Source organism: Montipora foliosa, chromosome 8 (genome assembly GCF_036669935.1).
Source record: "Montipora foliosa isolate CH-2021 chromosome 8, ASM3666993v2, whole genome shotgun sequence".
In the NCBI taxonomy this organism is placed as follows: domain Eukaryota; kingdom Metazoa; phylum Cnidaria; class Anthozoa; order Scleractinia; family Acroporidae; genus Montipora; species Montipora foliosa.
The window spans coordinates 523,334-545,833 of NC_090876.1; the positions used below are offsets into that span (position 1 = coordinate 523,334).

General features: G+C 39.1%; 2 protein-coding genes across 4 annotated transcripts in view; one reads left to right on the forward strand and one right to left on the reverse strand.

Moving 5' to 3' along the window:
• The window catches only part of LOC138012431 (uncharacterized), a 44,949-nt gene extending 32,426 nt beyond the window's left edge, over nt 1–12,523 (reverse strand). For all 3 annotated transcript variants that reach the window (XR_011125036.1, XM_068859202.1, XM_068859201.1), the window contains exons 1-3: nt 12,156–12,523; nt 2,484–2,729; nt 1,623–2,003 (exon numbers count right to left, since the gene is read on the reverse strand). Coding sequence is in view for 2 of the 3 variants with exons in the window: in XM_068859202.1 (XP_068715303.1) it covers nt 1,623–2,003; nt 2,484–2,729; nt 12,156–12,225 (697 nt within the window). In the remaining variant the exon portion in view is untranslated. The remainder of the gene's footprint in view (nt 1–1,622; nt 2,004–2,483; nt 2,730–12,155) is intronic.
• A 1,539-nt stretch (nt 12,524–14,062) lies between these two features.
• Nucleotides 14,063–22,500, forward strand: part of LOC138012434 (uncharacterized) — a 57,087-nt gene continuing 48,649 nt past the window's right edge. The window contains exons 1-2 of the mRNA XM_068859207.1: nt 14,063–14,287; nt 21,166–21,408. Of these exons, the coding sequence (XP_068715308.1) occupies nt 14,230–14,287; nt 21,166–21,408 (301 nt within the window). The 5' untranslated portion in view covers nt 14,063–14,229. The remainder of the gene's footprint in view (nt 14,288–21,165; nt 21,409–22,500) is intronic.

Sequence of the window (22,500 nt, forward strand, 5' to 3'; positions counted from 1 at the left end):
CAAAGGCATCGAAATTAAAACCATTGTACTAGAAAACGACTCCGCAAATCTACGGTTGTTGCTGTTAGGTATTTTCTCTAAGTATTTTTTTTTTTAACTTTTGCTATTAAGTCATGATATATTGCGTTTTCAACACCTGGATCCAACTTACTTGAACAAAACGTTACTCCTAGATTTCAGTTCATTAAGGTGTTTTTATTTCGAGTAGCAATGCTCACATGTTATTTTCATTACTTAGTTTATATAGTCACCCCTGGGTTTTCCACAGACCCCGGCCCGTTTTCCCGAGTTTTCCGCAGGCCCCGGCACTCTGTGAATTTCCATAGATCCCGAAACCCCGTGTTTTCCATATATCTCGGCTTTCCGGCGCCCTACGGCTTTTCCCCCAAACCGTAAATTACTTCAAGACTGAAGGTGAATTACAAAATAGTTTAATCTCAGCCAATGGGCGTCAACAAGCTCAACAGCTTGATGAAAGAAATGACCGAAACGGCGGGAATCTTTGTAAAAACAAATCACAGTGGAAGAAAAATACTAGTTTTAAATCTACAAGATAATGATGTGCCACCCAATCTGATCGTTCAAGTAACTGGCCATAAAAATCTGCAATCGATTAATATTTACAGCTCGTTAAGACAAAGACAAATGTTGAACATTTCCAAAAGTTTGTCATGCTCATCATCAACAACAAATGCAGTTCTGCCAGCAGCACAACAGAGTCTGCAATGCAATTTTACTGACAGAGACACATTCATCGACTTCAGCCACTGAAAACACACTCCAAGCAATATTTAAAAGGCCGGTAATTATATCACTCGAGGTGTTTTTAATATGATCGATTTGGCACCGACTAAAAGCACAGTCATAAGTCCAGAATTGGGGCCGAAAGCGAAAAGAAAGGCGATATGTAATTGAAGGTGATAGCAGCGGAGAAATCAAGAGTAAACTGTTGCTAAACTCGAAGGTGACTCTGAATGATTAATGTATTTTAAAATTATGCATTTTTATTCAACTGCAAAAAAAAATAATAATAAAATAAATAAATAAATAAATAACAATGAGATCTTTAACCTTTTGGTGCACCTTATTATTTGTGAAATTTCGCTCATATATTTATCCCCGGCACATGGGCTAGGCGTTTTATCCATTGTCTGTCACATGTTTAAAGGACAATTACGTAGCCTTTTTTTTAATGATAGTCCATATGTCTGATTGCTATAACATTCAGAATACAGATAAACGCTACTTATTTTCTCTATTTTAGACCCAAATCAAAATGTAAGATCTAAGTTTCATTACATGTAAATTGATTGAAAGAATAAAAGATTAGTACTTAGTCCAATAAATTGTTGTTCTGGTATTTCATCGATATCTATGTAATGAACAGAATATTACATGCCCGCTTGTGGATACGAATTTAATCTTCTTGTTTTCAAGTCGATATCTCACGGGTGAGCGGAGCAAACGCGTGGGATATCATCTTGAACCCTGGAAGATTATATTCATATTCCGTTTATTACATACCTATCGATGAAATACCAGAACAACGATTTCCTGGACTAAGTACTAAACTTTTATTCGTTCAATCAATTTACATGTAACGTATATTCTGTCTGACTCACCTTGATAATAGCAGTAATAAATGGTGGGGTGTTTTTCTCCTCCCCTGTAAGGATATGTTCCATTCGCTTGATCCAAATTGCGTAACTTCTCTGTGTCATAATATATCCATTCTTGGGTTGCTATCGCCCACTTGACCATTTGACATTGTTCAGAGCCATAAGCCAGCAAGTAAAACGGAGCTTGAGTGGGAAGCAAGATAGGATGGCTTTTATCCCCATCTGTTCTACAGCAAAATTCGATCTTGGTATTGTGGTTGTAGGTACCATTAGGAAGGGTCCCTCCTTTGTCATTTTCATGCCGTTTGTCGTGATCATCCCAAAGGACAAACCCTTCTGTCAAGCCATCTGGACATCTTTGATACTTGTAAATACAGTACTGACCTGTGGAGAAATCTGTCAGTCTCATCTTTCTTCCTTGAAACTCTTTTATGTTTTTATTCGATGCTTCACTGTGACAATTTCGGGGTCAATATTCAAACAAACGGCCACCAAACTAATCCTTAGTTGAACGCTTTTAGACTTGCATTTGGATGCAAAAATAGGTGTTTAATTAAGGTATAATGCGCCAGACGGAAGGTTAGGAAACTCGTTTCTAGGTGACGGGCGAAAACACAAGAGGCAGTATCGGAACTTTCGAGCTCCGTAATACCGGTCGCATGCTATTGTAGGTCAATTCAGGACCTGGATAAACGGCCACCCCTCGGAAGTCTTAGTAGGTCAATGGGTAACGTATGCGACGGTGTCACAGAAGCGTAGGTTTGAATCCTGTCTAAGACCCTGATTTTTCAGTTGCCATTTCGCCGGTCACCAAGCAACTAGTTGTAGTTGGATATTATTAGCAATCAGCAAATAAACACTAACCCGGTGGCCAAACCAGCCTGTTTCCGTCACTTGCTGCGTGCGTTTTCATGCAAAAGGATCGGTTGACTTTTTCACCATCTACAACAGCATCAACATGAAAAGCCAATGATTTTGCGTTCTTGCTATCTTTATGGCCATTAGAGTATTGACATCTCCAGCCCTGCTGCCACCGAAAGGCCTCCACAGAGGGACATCCATCTGCAGGTTTGGGTATTCCGTAAGTACCTCCCGGCCACTGAACATTCTCTGCCAAATAATGGTAATGATGGTAATGATGGTAATGAATTTATATAGCGCATTTTCTATTAACATATCCAAATGCGCTTTACAAGCAAGGGATCTATGGGTAAGATCGGACATCAGCATATATAGGCGCCGCTGGCAGCCGCTATCAGCCCATTAGCGATCTCACCCAGCACATGAATGAATGAAATGAGGCCTAACCACAACACATAACATAGGAACGGTTATCGTCATCATCAGATTTAAATGATATATTCATATCACTAGACTCTGTCGCTTTGGAAACATATGTAGGTTCCTTGGCATACAAAGTCACATGCCCTATTTACTTTTCTTGCTTTTTCCTGTGTTGTCGTAGAATTCAGAGTTTTGCCTTTCTTTCGAGTTCTTGCCGAATATATGCAAACGTCAAACATGGCTACTAGCTCCGAGTAAGTTCGAGAGAAGATAGAATTCGGTTGTGAATTGAAGTTAGCATGAAGTTGAGTCAAGTTTTAAGCTATTGAACGTGAGTCTCGGTATCCCTGGCGCTATCGAGCGGCCAGAGCCAAGCAGCTTGTCAGCAGACCAACGCATGCGATACAGACCCAAATAAATTAATCCCGGCTGAATTGATTGAGACGCCGACACTAGATTGCGCCGAAAGTAATTCACAGAAGCATACTATGACTGAAGAAAATTGACAAGTTGTAATTATTTCTGCATTTGATTCGGCTCATGTGAAGTACGGCGTCTGGATCAAAGCCGCTCCACAGCCGTAATTCCCGGCTAAGCCAGGCGGGAAAAAAATCCTTAGCTGATCCGAATTAGACCGATTCGGCTCATGTGAAGTACAGCGTCTGAACCGGGCCTTTGCCGATTTGGTCCATTGCGTGATTGTAAATACGCCGTCAGGCCTCGCAGGCCCCTGCTTTTTTTTACGTTACTGTTTTTTATTATGATTTCATATCTACAACATTGTGGACATACATTTAATGAAGAAAATAAGCTGTAGTTTTGTTTTGTGGTTATTACTGCAACTATGTACAACTTGTAATACAGTAGATATCTTTTGTGGAAATAACAACCAATTTAAGAACGTAGATAGCCTAAAACAACTGTAAATACCATTTTTATAGCAACCTATTTAATAGCCTAACTTGGAAAATATAGGTTCTTATATGCGGGTGTTTACGTATCTCAAAAGTTTATCATCGGGAAATTTCCCGGTTAAAACGTAGTTTATTATGTATGCAAAACACGGGTTATTTAAAAATCTGAAAGCCCAAAACGTTAATTCAGTCGCGTACAAACGTCAGTCAGACCTCATGGCATACGAGTTTGTTCAAGCCAATTTACTCACCGAACACAATCAATCCGTTGGATTCGGTTTTCGAACTAATGGATCTCAATCTAACGGATTGATTTCGATTGGTTCGGAAATCGAACTCTCTCAGTGTTCGATTTCGTTCGATTGCCGAACTCAATCGAACTCAATCCATTTATTGAGTTCGATTGAGGTCGATTTCCGAACGTTCGATTTACTATGCCGGGCACAAATGACTGAACTGACCAGCTAAACAAACCGCCTCAACTGATACAACTAATTGACTGAATTTTTGTTTCTGTTTTTATCTGGAAAATAGCCTTTCAATACTTTCGGTCAAAGGCAATACGACAGATTGTATATGACAATGGAAATAGCGTGTGCGCTATAATCGGCAAATGGGTCGCAATTTGATGAATCTGCGAGAGGTTGTGCGATATTTATTTCAATGGACATGGCTGGGTTTTAAAAGAGCGAAACCACAATAGTATAACGATATGTTAGTCTATCCCTTTCAAATTAAACATTAACTGGCAGAATTTCACTTTTCCGTTAAATGGATATAAAATGCAAATGTGTAACAAAGGTGTGCAACAGACTGTATTCATAAATGGAGGTCAAAAAATTATCCTTTTGTCTTTGTGCTAACCATCCTAAGTAGCCTCACTTTGGAACAAAAATTCTTTCGAATTTTGCTCGTGTTTACGAGGCTAGTTAGAATGATTAGCATAAAGACAAAAGAATAATTACTTAGCTGTCATTTATGAATACGGTCTATAAAGTAAGTAACTAGCATGTTTTGAGTCTGCGGAGTATTGTCGACAGAGTTTTCTCGGTTGAAGCACGTTATTGTTTATCGACCACCTTATTCATCGAACCATCCTTTTACGATACCCATTTTTCTGGATGAGTTTACAGAATACCACGATTCGATCAGTTTGTCGCCTGGTCTACTTTAATGTGCATGTTGATGATCTTCTTCTGCTCAAAGTTTTTCGTGAATTGCTGGAGTCGAGGTTACACACTGGATATAGTTATTTCTCAACTCGAAACTCTGATACTGACTTTTTCTGTAGAACTCCGCACACTGACTATCCAACCTCGGATCATTTGCCAGGGATATGTTTGTTGAGGGTTGCCAAACCATATCTATCTCTTTTCGGCAATTACGGGATATTGATCCTGCCACTTCAGGCATGACATTATTGACAGTGATTTTTCAGCAATCATCTGTTAACCTTGATGAACTTTCTTCTCATGTTTCATGACGACGTTTGAGCTTTGTCACCATGTTCCTTCAAGAGCAAAAGCATCCATGTTCGACCTTCAGCTGCGGTCAACACTGTCAGGGTTGGGGATTGCGATGTCAGCAAAGTGTCTGTAGTGCGGAACTTGGGTGCGTAGCTCGATGATCAACTTACTGTATGACCGTACACATTACCAAAATATGCAGTGCCGCTTTCTATCACGTACACAACATTAGGCGCATAAGGAAATACCTTTCAATGGATTCAGTTGCGACTCTTATCCACTCTTTTGTTAGGAGCCCAGTAGACTACTGTAACAGTCTATTATATGGTTTGCCTAAGTGCCATATTGACAAGTTGCAGAGAGGTCCAAATGCAGCCGCCAGACTTGCCGTTATGCAAGGAGAATTTTGCCATATTACCCCAATGCTCCATCAGCTGCATTGGCTTCCTGTCTCATTTCGTATTAATTTTGAGATTTTCAATATTCACCGATAATCACCGAGCCTGAGGCGAATAATTGTTTCAATATAAATACACAAGTGATTATTTCAAAAGCGAGAAAAAAAAAACACTTCAACGCAAAGTCATCTTCATTTACAGTGGCAAAACTACTACTGGCAACCATTTTGTCCGTCAAGGTGATTATCGGCCGATAATCCAAGATAGCGAGCCAATGAGAGCGGGCGATTTTGTATAATCACCTGTGCATTTATAATTAGAATTGGTAAAATTATTATGGTGATGATGATCATTATTATCATTATGTTCCTAGATGTTTAGCGCATTTAAGCATTTAAGCACCAAAAATTGTTGCACTGAATACAACTCCCCATGGGGGCTATCCAGGGTCAATGAAACATTGTTAAAAGTAGTTGTGGTTACACACACCTAGAGTTTGGGGTTTGTTTCAGCTCAGGTTTCATGTTACCCTTGGGGATCCGGTTAGACAGTAAAGGAGTTCCCTCGTGATAAAAATAAGCTTTAATTAATATAATTAGAGATCTTCGTGTATTAGCTACGTTCTGCTTTATGATTGGCTAGGTCCACTTCCTTGCGGTTACATGCAAAAACGTTTTTGCTCGTGGAAAAATGCTATTTGCCCATGGGTAAAAGGGCAGGGGCGGAGCTAGGATAAATAATGACCGGTTTCCAAAACAGAGAAAAGGCCTCTAGGGGTCCGGGGGCATACTCCCCCGGGCAGGTTTTAGATTTCAACCCTCCCAATTCCGCTTTCCCGTGTTTCTGACCGATTTCCGTAAGACGCTGAAAACAGGCATGGATACGCTCCTGAAGGGCTAGTGTAAACAGAACTAATGCAAAAGAACAAACTGACTTTTTTAGAAGTCACGACTGGCGGTCATCACCGTTAAGCGAAAGGAAATCCACGCTTGCATGAAGATATGCATGAAGTCACGCTTGCATGGAATATGGACTCGTGATCTATGCGATCTTCCGATAATTTAAAGTGCTATCAAGTCAAGGGAAACAAATAGGTTTAAATAACGATTTGTTTCTTTCTTTTCGACTCTATTTCGATCGTGATAAGTTAAATCAGGAGCCCATTACCCGGGGCCTCAATCTCCCTTTTAAACCCTTGAAGACAACCCTTGCCCGTATCATTTTATTTTTTGACGTTCGAATTCCCGCGAATGCATTATGCCGTCCGATCAGAACAAAGTTATTGTATTACGTCACAAGCAGAGCAGTCACGCACCAGTGATCGCGTTCGTCTCACAGAATATTCTCAGTGGGGAAATAGAAACTTGAGACGGTTCTAAAAATAAAAAGATACGGGCAAAGGTTGACTCAAGGATAAAGTCTGGATGGAGGCTTCGGGTGATGGTAAAATATATATGAAATTGCATTTTTTAACCGCGCGGCCATGGGCCGAGCGGTTTTTTTTTTTCTTCTTTTTTTGTTTTGTCGGAGAGCTGAACCAGGCTTCCACTCGGCCAAATAGTCAGTGGGACTTCCAGTCACGCAACTTAGGATGTTTATTCGCCAAAAAGCTGTTAAAACGTTAATGTACTTAAAATTTTATGAATATTCTAGTCTTTATTTAGTAGAAAATATATTGCCTTTTTGTGTTATTTAAGCAGTTGATTGGAAGCGAGTATTGAATACATAAAAGGTCATTATGTCATCCATGGAAACTGTCGACGTTTCACCTTTCATTAGTAGGGAAATAACCACCGTACTAAACATAGCCGTGGATAACGTAATTCTTAAATTAAGTGACGCGTGTGACTACTTTGCTAGGCCTTTTCTCGTGTAAAAACCCAATTAAATTTAATCGCGACTTTTAGGAAAGAAAGGTGTAAGTTGTTAAAAGTGTTATTATCGTATCGTTCATATCCATAGATATCCTGATGACAGTTCCAGATTAATTAAGACTATTGCGTCATCGGAGACTCCTCGGAGATTAGTGATAGTGCAATAAGTTCGTGTGCAGTCGTTGTTGTCAGTTGTTGTGCTACAGATTGATCAGGTGATTTTGTGTCTATAGACTGCTTTGGAATGTGTACTACGTTGCGTCTATAGTGGTAAGAAAACAGATAAATTTTGAAAGCGCGGTTTTAAGATCTGAAAGATCTTCTTGCTTTTTTTCGTTTTGTCGGAGAGCTGAACCAGACTTCCACTCGGCCACATAGCCAGTGGGAGTTCCAGTCACGCAACTTAGGATGTTTATTCGCCAAAAAGCTGTTAAAACGTTAATGTACTTAAAATTTATGAATATAGTCCGCACTCTATTTACAACAAAATATATATTTTTTGTGTCTTATTGAAACATGTAATCGTGACTTTTAAGAAAGAAAGCTAAGACTTTTACGTCATCGGAGATTTCACGACGGCTTCGAATGATGGTGCAATCGGAGATTTGACAACGGGTATAAGTAATGGTGCAATACCTTTGTGTGCAGCCGTTGTTGTCAGTTTGTTGTGCTACAGATTGATCAAGTGATTTTGGTTGTTATAGTCATCAGTGAATCAACAAGGACTGCTTTGGAATGTGTACTACGTTGCGACTATAGTGGTAAGAAAACAGATAAAAATAAGTTTTGTTGGTGAGCAGTCCCAAATTTCTATTCGGTCATATAGTCAGTGGCACTTTGAATCACGCAACTTATGATGTTTACAGGTATTCGCCAAAATCTGTTAAAACGTTAATGGACGTAAACTTTTATAAATATTCCACTCTTTATTTAGTAGAAAATATATTGCCTTTTTGTGTTATTTAAGCGGTTGATTGGAAGCGAGTATTGAATACATAAAAGGTCATTATGTCATCCATGGAATGTGTCGACGTTTCAACTTTCATTGGTAGGGAAATAAGCACCGTACTAAACATAGCCGTGGTAACGTAATTCTTAAATTAAGTGACGCATGTGACTACTTTGCTAGGCCTTTACTCGTATAAAAACTAGACCCTCCGTGAGGGTACACTGGGTTGCCTGTGGTACGTGCACCGTTCCAGACAATTTTTTTCAAGTTGGGGGGTCATTAAGAAGTCATACCAGACGAGGCCCTTTGGCTCACAGGTCCTCACACGTTCGTACGACGAAACAGATCTGTCCTTGCGTAATATGTAGCTCTAACAGTGCACGATATTGTTTTGGTATTGTCTATCATTGTAGTGCCATGGTAGAAGTCTTGGGTAAATAGTCTGAGAAGACATGTTGTTACTAGCAAAGTACTGAACCCAGAAAGATTGAAGAAAATAAATGGGAAGTGAGAAACATTGGCTTCCGGGCTGACATGTTGATAAACTTCCCTTGACCACAAGTTTAAGCGTGCCCTCTGAGCATCTGACGGCTTTGTAATACCGAAGTTCACTGAAGTTAATCCCTGTTGAGCGGGGTTAGTGTTTGGATGGGAGACCAAAATAAAATATACCCCGCATAAAACAATACTATTAACGCTAACAAATGCGAACTCAGCAAGGTACAGATTTTATTAGCTTGCTTTATGCAAAAACAAATATTGATGCAAAAGTAAATAACTATTGATACACAGTTTTTAGAAAGAGCCGAAGGAAGTTTCTAGGACGATCGCTCGAGAATAACATATTTACGACATGAAAACAACATTTATTTTGAACCGTGAATATGGAATATAAACAGTTACGATCAGCGACAAACATTTTTGGGGATTTTTGCAACGTTCAATTTTGTTATTGTACGTTTTGGCTGCACAAATAAATCGCAAAATCGAAAGTGACATCGCCGGAATTCAGCGGGCGCCGTGATGAAGTTACCGCGGCATGTTTACTCGCCAAACACTGAAGTATCTGTGTCAAATGATGGCAAGATACCGGGTTTTTGTAAGTCTCTTTTTCTGTCAAGTGTTATAAAGTTTGACAATGAAATGAGCGAAGTCAAAACAAAGATCACAATCGCCAAAGTCTTGTTTATGCAAAGTCAAAACTTATTCTCCAAGACGCGTACGACGTTATTTATTCTAACCAGGTAATTCCATCATTTTGGAAATAGCAGCTACTTTATTATTCAACTGCGTCACAATTTTTTACTGATTTGGGGGCTCATTTTGTTGAAACTCAAGCACGCTTCCAACAGGCCAGCTGTGAACCCTTCCTGCTTACAGAGCAATACTAAAAAACTTCTCCCATATCACATTTCAACCTTAAGCTCGAAAATTCAATACACAACATGATATTATAATTCACAAAGGCAGAAAATACCACAGAATCCTTTTCCAGCGAAACATGTATTGAAACAAACATTATATTTGCTCTTAGAGGCGAAAACCTCGTCCTATTTCATTGCGTGCGTGAAGACAAGAAACTCAATCGTGTCAAATTACCATGTAATTTGTAGTCTATAGGTAATATAATCAGGTACATACAGCTCACTTTGATTTCGTCTCGACGGGCGATAGATTGTTGTCGAAGTCCAGTACTCGTCGCTTTTGAGATTCCTGCCTAGTTTATCCAACTGACTTTCCATTATTGAGCTCCATAAGGGTATATTTTGTTTAAGGATCCACTAAAACGCCATTCGCGTTACATGACTTTCGACGCCATTGCAGGCTAAGTTAATGATTCTACTGTGTCCACAAGAGAAATCTACGCAGTTCCACTACCCTCTCGATCCTAAGAAAATACGCGCAGAAGGCTCTATGCACAAAGACACCACTTACCAGGGGAGTGACAGGCAAGACTTTTACCGACACGGAAAAAAATACTAAAAGAAAAAAAACGGAAATCTACCTTTTTTCCGACTGGGTTTGCCATAGGGCAACCCAGTAAAAACCAATTAAATTTAATCGCGACTTTTAGGAAAGAAAGCTGTAAGTTGTTAAAAGTGTTATCATTGGAGATTCCTCGGAGATTTCACCTCGGCTTTAAGTGATAGTGTGCAGTCGTTGTTGTCAGTTGTTGTTTTTCGTAATTCTCAAATTAAGTGACGCGTGTGACTACTTTGCTAGGCCTTTACTCGTGTAAAAACCCAATTAAATTTAATCGTGACTTTTAGGAAAGAAAGCTGTAAGTTGTTAAAAGTGTTATTATCGTATCGTTCATACCCATAGATATCCTGATGACAGTTCCAGGTTAATTAAGACCATTACGTCATCGGAAATTTCTCGGAGATTAGTGATAGTGCAATAAGTTCGTGTGCAGTCGTTGTTGTCAGTTGTGTGTATTGTTTCCACAGAATGAATTTTTCTTGTAGCGAAATTCAATAATATGCATCTTGTCACATTAAATCTTCAGACGTGACAACCATTAACTACGGAGCAGAGGTCACGTCGAGCGAAGTTGCGAGGCGATATCTGATATAATGATAAAAAATAAAACACAGCCGCTTTGGGATTGAGAAGTAATTTTCATTTTGTTGATCATCGAGCTGTTCGTGACTTTTACTGACTGTACGGAGGCCAAAAAGTGTTAAATATGACCGAGAAATCCTGCTGTTTGCTGGGGCCTGATATGGTGGGTCGGGGCTTCATATGGTTGGTCGGGGCTTGATATGGGGGATGTCATATGGTTGGTAACGTTCCAGCCTTGTATGTGATTTTGTGTCTATAGACTACTTTGGAATGTGTACTACGTTGCGATTATAGTGGTAAGAAAACAGATAAATTTTGAAAGCGCGGTTTTAACATCTGAAAGATCTTGTTTTTCTCATGACCTCAAGTTACTGATTTTTGTCAATTAGGCCATTACTAGCACTTGAGATAGTAAACAGAGTCATTATGCTTGGTAGCTTGGTAAAGTCTCTCTTATTGCTGGCTCACTTCCAGATGTTTCCTAGGTTTTGGGGAAAATCGGTTCCTTTTTCAAGATTTTCAAAGATCTGCCCTATACGTTTACGTGAGAAGAAGACTTATTTTTCTCTTGAAAGAACATTTTGGACTTGTTTGTTCAATTAAATCGCATATCTTACGTGGATGTTGTTACAAGTAACCCTTGTTATCGGATTTCTGTGGCCTGCAAGTTCTTAAATTTACGTCACTTCGATTGTCGACAAAATACCACAACAAAATAAAATATGCTTCATGCAACATGGAGTTGTCACAACCAACGAGGCACGTCTAACGAAGCAAAAATTAACGAAATTTGTTCCATTCGCATAGAAAAATCATCCTCAGAATGTTCAGCATTCCACGAATATAGTTCTGCTATTAGTATGACACAACTAGTGTCACACAAAATCATATTCACAGAGACAGTTGATTCTAGTATTGGGAAGCATTCGAAAAGAAACCCTTGTGAATAATGTAAGCAAGTTAAAAGTATGGTTTGGAAATGTAGAGAGAGTTGAATCTCTTTGTGTTATTCAAATAAATGCTTGAATATGTTTCCATGCCTTTTCTCACGTTAATATAGCTCACTTTGTATGGCTTTATACACACCTGACGTCCTCAAACAGGGCACAAATGTCATCAGAACCAATGCCTCTAACATGATCATAAACTCTTCCATCAAAGCCGACGACGAATGTTAGTCACATACGTTCAATGACATATCTGCCATAAACAATGTTACCTCTGTTCCGCCACAGATAAGAGCAGTGTCGCCATGTCAATTTTTTAGGCTGTTTAATAACTTCCTGTGATTTTGGCCCGTAACGGAGGGGTTACCTCAAAAATTATCCCATTCACTTGAAATTTATAGCACCCGATGCCTTTCGGGCACATTTAAATATGGCAGATAGAGTAATAACTGCCTCATTGTACGAATTTCATTTGAGAGGTGAAAGTAGTCACAACTTCACAGCCACTTTTAGCGGTTTACCACTGTTTTTAACTCGTCTTACATGACCTGTAGACAGCCCCTGCTTACCTCCCGTGACTTTCTTATCACTCACAAGGGTGAGGTAGGTGCATTGATTGTGAAAGGTTATTCATACTTGGATATCCGTGGTTTTCAATAAAATTGTGACACTTTCTCGTGTTTGTTTTCTTCAAACAATCCTGATAATTCATATTCAGCAACAAATCTTATATCATTTAAAATTAATGGATAACTAGGTTTGACACCTTGATGAATCTTTGTTTCAGGAAAAAAAAAAGTTGAATTTTGTGTTGAGTCGAGGGTTGAGGGAGGGGGGGGTGCATTCAATCATATATTCAATCATATAATCATATTACACCTTTTTTTTTTCTTTAGGCTCAGTCTAGCTTGATTTTTAAGCACTCCAATCCATTAGACGAACTTAAATTTAGATTAACGCCATCAAATTCCATTAAATTGATGAGCCTTGACTTTCCACTATTGTACTTTTTTTTTTTTTTAACATAAACCGATCTTGTATTCATAATCTTCATTCACTGACGAAGCTCTAAACGGCGAAACGTTTGAAGTATTAAACCGATTACAATATATATAATTAATTCTATAGAAAAGATTAAAACATAAAAACACTACAGAACTGTTTCGAAAGTTCCTGTTGGTCCTCTTTCGTCAGGTGTATGAAACACTGACTGACTAACGTTCCTTTTATAGGTTGATGATTCAAGCATGCTTTATCAAATGTTTGGTTGCGTGACGGCACGCACTCGCCAGTTAGTTCCTTTTGTTCAGGGTGCCCGCTCCTGGTTTACATGTGATGTATGATATATATATTTTTTACAATCATTGTTTCTGAAAATGTCGAGAGGGATGCTTGCTAGTGAGTCATAACAAGAATTCCTCAACTAGAGCAACAATTTACCCAACGTAAAAGCCACCTCGTCCGTGCCTTCGGTAACATTGCCCTATTAGCCACTGTGATATTACGCTACCCTTGCAAGTCCTCTATACATTAATCTTTACATGTGCTCTTTTTCGTTCATGCTATCAGCCACTTTATTTTTCCTCATGTCCTAGAGGGGTATCTTCCCCACCATCTCCGTTGTAAGGTTTTCTTAGAGAGGTGGAGTGGAATTACCACAACAAACCGGGGAAGAGACCCTGGGGTGAGTCGAGAACGGGAAGTTTAGTCGACGAACATGTGGCTTAATTCCCACAAGCGGTTTTAGGGCACTACTCGGCAGGATGGCTTGTACTACTTCAACACATAAAAAAATACCCTTAGGAGACACTGACAGGAGCTCCACTAGGACCAAGTTGCAACAATCCAAGGGGTCAAGAGTCTATGATGGGTGATTGACTCTTAAGGAGGTACATTTACGTGTTCAAAAGTAGCGTTGACGGTTATATTGATAACAGATATCGAAAAAAAAAAATACACATTCCGACGAATTACCAACACCCTCCCCCTTTTGGCTAACCCTTCCCACTGTCTAAAAAAAGAAGTGGGCTACCCTAAAGTTACAGTGATGGTGTGACCGTTTTCGGTGTTAGACGATCCGTCCTTGTTTGCTGAACTGAAAGGGTTTCGTAATAGATACTTAACTTAAGAAGCGAAAGCTCTTGAAGTAGTTCATCTGAATTATAAAGATTTCGTTCGTTCGAGGATTGCGAAGAAAGAAAACTAAAGAAATCATGACAGGGTTTAAAGTTCTGGGCTTTATCATTGTTGCTTCTGCCGTGAAAATGTCGGGTATGTATGTAACATAATTTGACCCGAAGGGGCCGGAAATGTGGCTGTATGGCAACCGAGCCTTACAAACACCATCTCGTACGTTTTAGTCCCACATTTGTATGCGTGTTCACTAAATAGGGCACAGCATTTAATTACTTGTTTCGCCCAGAACAGGCCTCAGAAGATTCGGAGGGTTCATTAACTAAGATATTGGTAAAAACGACAGTATTTTAAATTGTAATATCGACAACGAAGTTGGACTGAAATTCTTGACCATGATGCCGATTATATTTCTTTGTTTTACTATACTTATTTTGATAAGACATAAAAACGAACAATTTCGATCAAATTTTGGTGTTTGCTTCCCGTTGGAATAAAATACACTTGATGAAGAAGGAATACCGGAACTTGAATCTATCCATGAGTATTGGCAATCTATTTTTAGTCCGCTCAGGATGGAAAAGGGATATTTGCATGTGTCGCATTATTAATTTAACTTCACCATGTCTTCTTTTCCCGCGGTGAATACCTGGGCTGGTGGTTAGTTTAAGTACATAGTAGAGCCCCGAGATTCTGATCATATAACAGGTGCGGGTAGTGACTTGCAATGGCAGTGATCAAAGCTTGAGGTCGCTTAATGACCTCTATAGTGACCAAGGAGTTAATATTGTATTTGTAATGCCAACTGCAAATACAGCGACAAAAACAACAAACAGACAATAACACAATGTTTTCTGTTCGTATTAAAAAACATATAAAGTTTTGGAATTAAGAGAACTAGAAGAAAGATAGGTAAAAACAACTACTGGCAGTAGAAGGAATTGATCGAGGTAAATAATTAACAATTTCACAGTCATGTTGTTAAAAATCAAAACATTAAACGAAGGGTCACTTGAATTACTACCATGTTATACCGATATCCTATTGACTACTTCCACAATTCCGTAATGCATTTACATAAAAGCAATACAAGTTACTGTATAACGCTTCAGTGAACTGGATACCCATTGCTTTAATGAAAATAAGTAGTGAATATTCCACTAATCTAATTACTACGCTACAGTTAGGAACAACTAACACGAACAAAACTGGAGCTTGCATAGGAATTAAGCACAGAGTAGAAAGATAAAGAAAATAATTTTTAATTTTAGATTGCGAATGAATGCAGCTGCAAAGAAGAGCAATGCAAATAATCAGTACGCTCAATTCAAAAAATGGAACCAGTTAAATGATGATAAAATTTGCTATTATTTGTTCCGGCAGTATCATGATCCATACAGCAAAATGATTTTGAGGTTAGCTTAGTATTGTATTCATATAATTTTTTTTGGAACAGATTCTTACAGAAAAAACTGGAAACCAAATGTCTTTGGAAGTTGATTATGAATGGTGACCAAAGGTTACACACTTTTTTTTGTTCTTGAATTAAATAAGGATGATAACCATTGGTGACGTTTCACGGCAGCTGTTCTTAGTTAAAATCAAGCCAAACGAGAAGTTAAACAACACAGAGCACTGGCCCCACTAATCTATCCGTCAAAAGGAGAAACCTGCTGGTGCTGAGTTAAAGGTGATTGTTAAAGACAACAAGCAGTCTGGTAAATCACCCTAAACGCACTGCAGCTGGCAACTTGCCTCAAGAAGTTATACATGATCATGTTAATTAAAATGCTTTCTTACCAACTTTTAAAGGAGCGAGATTTCGACTGTCGAACTACAGTCTTCGACGGGTTACAAAAACTAGTGTAAAAGACGCCAGTACAAACGGCGTACAGTGATTATCATAACAATAAGTAAGAAAAATGAAGAAATCTCGCTCGTTTATGAATTGTCCTGATACCTTGAGTTTGGTATTCAAGGTCAGCTAACTGTTTTCCAACACCCTCTTGCTTAACTTAGACAAAAACGTCGGCAGCCTTGGCGATACGCTTGTCGATCTCTGAGTCGAGAGACAAATTATTGGATACAGTAGAGCCAAGGTAGGTGAAATGATCGGTGACCCCAAGAACCTCGCTTTTGATGCTTATAGTTGGAGGAGCCGGGATGCTCTGGCTCATGACGTTAGTTTTCTTGATGCTAATTGTCAGGCCGAATTTCTCGCAAGCATGGGCAAACCTGACGAGCCGCACTTGATGATTTCAGGGGGTATGCCATCTTCACCCCGGTGCTTTGCCACTTGCCAACGCATCAATAGCTTTGTTAAGTGCTTCCATGCCCGGCTCGGAGTCAAGTGTCTCCATGCAGTACGGATGGATCCTCGATAGTATCAAGTGCCCAGACAACGGGGTCCCCCTCTCGGCCGCACCGACGAGTTCCAAGCGAATGCAATGCGGTACACTTGGAGCCGGATTAGCTGCAGGAACTGCCGAATGGTAATGGCATTGACCACCCGTCCATGCGGCAGGTTTTACTCGGTTACAATGTTACCAGTAGCAGACAACGTCTGCCCGGCCACATTCATTCATTTGTTAAAAAGTACATAAATAATGGTGCTGCACGGGTGGTGCGGATTTTAGCGGAGCTCTGGGCGCGGAGCACCATAGTTAAAAAAATATGGTAACCCATCGATGCGAGAAAGAGGTTTTATAGCCATGTCGGCATCGACCGTCCGTACGTTCGTCCGTACGTCCACACCTCCATGTATGCCATTGTGACCAGTATCACGCTAGTTTACACCATACATCTTTGATATTGGACATCATTGCATGTTATGATCAGTTGACACCTGTCAAAACGAGGTATCCGCTGACCAGTATCACGCGAGCATATGGCGGGTTCACGCCTAGAGCTGACCGTTGACCAGGTACTGGCTTTCGATTGGATTGCAGGCTCAACCCAGATTAACTCCCCTAAACATAACCGAGCCTTCATTTTTTGCGCGCTTTCTGTGGCTCGACGCAGCTACACGGCAATACTACGTCAACGATAGTTCTTACACAGTCAACGCTTTTCGTGTTCAGGTGGAAAACAGTTTGGAATATGTGTTCTTTCTGCATTTTTCGTTGGTTTCAATCCAGTTTGACATATCATGATAGCTGTGGTCCACACTGGTGGCTACGCAGTTATTCAAGTTAAGCATTGGAGGGATGTAAACTTAAAGCTGAGTGTTTAGTTTTAATTGGTCTAGAGCTACTTTTTTCTCTGTATTGCAACTTTTGTCGTATCTTTAGAAGCTCTGATAAGGTTACATGATACCTGGAGGACCTATGACTAGAACAGAAACGAATGCAGAGAGAAAGAGGACGGCAACGACGAAACAGAACACCAGTAATATCTCATACTTAGTGGAAAACGTTACTCCACAAATTGTTTCCTTGGGCACTAAATCGTTTGTCATTGTATTATGGATAAGTTATTTAAAGTGGGTGCGTATATTTAAAAGGTTGTTTAATCGGTTTTTCCTTTGTTCAGCAATGAAACTCGAATTTCTATTCTCAACTGGAATTAAATAACAATTATCCGTACTCTTTTGGACACAAGTTTATTTGATTTTTTGTTTGTCATGCTCCAAAATGAGAGCTAACCAGTGTTTTTTTTTTTAATCGTATGCCTAACTGTTTTTCCATGTGCCTCGACAGTGACAATATATCCCTTCACTCTAACCCAAAAGCATTCAGATACTAACAAACTTCATATTTATTAACCATTTCTTCTGCCTTTGTGCTTGCAGCATTGTGATTTGCGAAATCTGTGTTTGTAACTCATAGATGTTTAGATTTTCAATTTCTTGGCCGCTCAAAATAGATATGTTTCTCAGGAACCCCACAAAAAAGGCTTCCTGACCCGACAGATGAAATGTTAATATTCAGTTAAATATTACAACAAAATTGTTAAAACCAAAGACGTTGTTTTACTCTGAAAGCGACGAACGATTAGCATGCTTTCCCGTAATTCAGAAATGTTCGTCTTTTTACGATCGATTGTCATCTGATCTAAAAGACCTCAAAATGGGACAGGATATTACAAAATAATTAAAGGTTTGAACCTGTGAGCCAAAGGGCCTCTGCTGGCGCGACATGTGGGTGACCCTCATGGTCTTAATGACCCCCCCCCCCCCCCCCACTTGAAAAAATTAACTGGAACCCTTCAGTTCAATACCACCCAATTCAGTGCCTTCTCATTTTATACTTGACGTTTCGTATGTTACAACATACATCATCAGAAGTGACGGTTAAAACTTTTAGACAAAAAAAATTAACACTTGAACGAGGCAATGGTGACTAGTTACAAAGTATTATAACAAAATCGTAACTTCCGGTAGTTGATACTTCCGGAAGAAATTAACAAAGAAAAAGCTTCTCACTACCAATGTTTTCATTAAGAGAGGGTTTTAAGTCCCTGATTAATAGCGATTCTTTAATTTTACACTGCAAGTCAGACCTTGCAGTAGCGAGGATTTCAAAATGGTCTCATTTGATGTTATGGCCGGTAGAAATAGTATGGTCTGCAACAGAAGAGGCGTGACCGACTTGTGTAAGAGCTTTGAAATTCTCGGACTTCCTATCATGCAATATTCTTTTTGTCTTACCGATGTAGAAGGAATCACTGTCCCAACAACTGGCTTTGTATACTATTTTAGATCTTTGAGAACGACTGAAACGATCTTTGTAAGGAAAAAAGGCCTTACTCCTGCAGGTGTTTTGAAAAATGACCCTAAGTTTAACACCGCCATAAAACTTACTGATACAAGATCTAACATGTCGAGCACGAGCTTCACTTTGAAAGCCGAAATAAGGCAAGACAAGAAAGATATCTTTCTTAGGAGCAGTGGTGGTAGGTTCAGCAGACCTTTTCTTTTGTCTCAACATCATTAATGTGATAACAAAGAACGCCTCATGGGTAACTTTTTGAAGGATAGTGTTCCTTAGATCAAAGAGAGTCGACTGTAACAAGGAAGAACTCGAGCAGATGGTAAACAGCGATAGGTGAGGGTTTTATACTTTCTTGGAGTGAAAGAGTCCCACTTGGTGTAGAGGCCAGTGAAAGTTGTTTTGCGATGTATTGTTGTTGTAAAATTGTTGAGATTGCGCTTAATGCGGACATCTAAAAATGGAATCTCCTGGTATTCTTCAAGTTCCATTGTAAATTTGATATTAGGATGTCTGGTGTTAAGAAAATGCAGAAAACTGGCCGCAGACACTACAAATTAAAGTTTAAGACTGCACTTAAAAATGGTGTAAAATTGTTGCCAGCCCCGCAATCCGTTTTTTGTGTGTATTATTACACCCATTTCTAAACTGTAGTTTAACTCTCAAAAGGATGGTAAATTTCCACGCAAAATAGTGTAAAATGGGTATTATACAACTTTGCACTTGTAAAATTACACATCTAGCAAGGGTAATAATATCGGAAAGGATGGGTAAAATTACCCCAAATGACGGTGTAGTGATCTTTCCAGCCCCGCTACCCTTTTTGGAAGGTGTAATTTTACCCCATCTAAAAAACTTGAAATTACCCCAAAAAAACGTACAATTCTACCATAAAATGAAGTGTAATTATGTTTATTTATCATCAATTTATAAGTAAAATTACACATGACGCAACATCGATGGCATGGGTAACAAACTCAAGCGAAAATTTACAATCGCTTACTTAAGTAAAAAGGCGAACGAATACTAAACGTTTCGGGAGCTCGTGGCTCCCGAAACGTTTAGTATTCGTTCGCCTTTTGCAACGATAAAAATGTCATCATAACTCGGGGGTTCGTCCGCAATGAGGATAAATGGAGGAGAATCTTGCTTCAACCCAGGTAGCTCTTGTTCAGTAGGCACAACCTGCATATATAAAATGATCAAAGTGGAAAAGAACAGATGTTATAAACATTGTAAAAGATGCACGTTACATCGAACTGCATGAGGTGCGCCACCCGCCAGCTCAGATGGTAATTATACTACATAGTACACTATAACAACTAAATGAACTGCATGGTTAGATCTACTTTTGAAGTTGCATCGAACTGTATGAGGTGCGCCACCCGCCAGTTCAGATGGAAATTATACTATATAGTACACTATAACAACTAAATTAACTGAATGGTTAGATCTACTTTTCAAGTTACATCGAACTGTATGAGGTGCGTTACCCGCCAGTTCAGATGGAAATTATACTACATAGTACACTATAACAACTTAATTAACTGCATGGCTAGATCTACTTTACAAGTTGCATCGAACCGTATGAGGTGCACCACCCGCCAGTTCAGATGGAAATTATACTACATAGTACACTATAACAACTAAATTAACTGCATAGTTAGATCTACTGCGCGCGCGTCGAACAACGAAAAAGTGTCATCCACATATCCAAACCAAATGGAGGGGCAAGAATCAGCATTAGTCAACCATTTCTGTTCAAAGTCACACATGAAAATGTTAAACAACACCCGGCCTAGCGGAGACTCCATTGCAACGTCATTAATGCATCGCTATTAATCAGGGACTTAAAACCCTCTCTTAATGAAAACATTGGTAGTGAGAAGCTTTTTCTTTATTAATTTCTTCCGCAAGTATCAACTACCGGAAGTTAGGATTTTGTTATAATACTTTGTAAATAGTCACCATTGCGTCGCTCACGTTTTAATTTTTTTTTTGTATAACAGTTTTAACCGTCACTTGTGATGATGTATGTTGCAGCATACGAAACGTCAAGTGTAAAATGAAAATGTTTGTAACCGCTGTTTGTTTTCTTTTCCTGCTGAAATTGAAATGGCCAAAGAGCAAAAATATTTATCAGTGCCTTCTGTTTTTGTGTAACACGTACCACAGGCAACCCAGTGAACGCTTTTATGGAGCGTCTTGTTTATTCAAAATTCAGATTGATATACGGCCGAAATATTTCGGGGTTTTGTTAAAGTTGTTACGTCCGGAGTTAATTAGATTCCTTTGGTTGCTTTCCAGAGTCACGTTACTGGCCAAAAGGAGCATACGGCTTACCCAAACCAGTTAGCGGGTGTCCTGAAGCTGATGGCTTTCAATGGAGTGAAGGATGGGTCTCACAGGATACCAGTGGGAATTACTCCAATAACTCAAAGTCAACGGAATTTCATCTTGATGGAGTTGTTGACTCGAGGCGGGTTAACAGATCCTTCTGTTTAAAAGACTCTGCAAACGTGGACAACGATCGCCCGAACTGGCCTAAAGGTAAGTAGAACACAACCAGGAAAGAAAATCGATTGTTTACTACCGAAACTGTATACAAGAAGTGCTGGTTTGGTGTTGAATCTGTTTCGGAAATATATTGTGTAGAGAATGTCCTGGTTTCCGTATTACATTACATGTTTTATTGATCCAATTTTAACGTTTCTCTGAAAACAGAATGGGGTTTCTGTATCGTAATTCTTTTGCCTGAGCATCTACTTTAGACAGTTTTTCAACTTTATAGCTCCCGGAACTTGTATAATACTTTGCATTTACCAATGGTCGAAACTAGCTGAAATTATAGTCCACCTTAAAATTATCCAAGTGGACAAATATTATATATAGATTTAGCTTAGCCTAAAAGCAGAGCTCCCTGGTTATTTTTCTTACTGCCTGTAGGTTTAGTGAAAATAAAAGGTTTCGAATTGTCCGCGTTTTGATGTTTCCGGTTGCAGCTTTAATAATTAAATCATTTTCTTTGGTTTCTTCTATAGAAAAATTCATTACCTAAGTAGTCAATTCCACGGTACATTTTACGCTAAAAGCCGATATTGCATGAATCACTAAGCGATGAGTACTTTTTCAGTTCAAGGTCACTTTTTTTTATCTTTATTCCACTTTTATCTCTGAAAACGAGATCATTTACATTTTGATATATTTCATTGAAACACACCAGGTTAGCTTGGGAAAACAATCGGCAAAATACGGCAATGCAACCAAGAAAGGACGAACTTCAAACAAGATCCGCTCCAACACTTAAATAACGTTTAGGTGCCTTACACATTTTTTTTAAAACACAAGCAAGTGAAATTCCCCCCTAATTTTACGATAACTCATTGCGATTACGTGTTAATGACATAAGAGTACAGATAATTGTTATTTAATTCCAGTTGACCATAAAAATTCGATTTTCATTCCTGGGCAAAAGGAAAAAAAAACGATTAAACCACTTTTTTGAAAAAAAAACCAAATGGTTTAGTGCCCAAGGAAAGAATTTGTGGAGTAACTTCTTGCACTAAGTATAAGCTGCTACTGGTATTCTGTTTTGTCGTTGTCGGTCTCTTTCACTCTCCTTTCGTTTCTGTTCTAGTCATA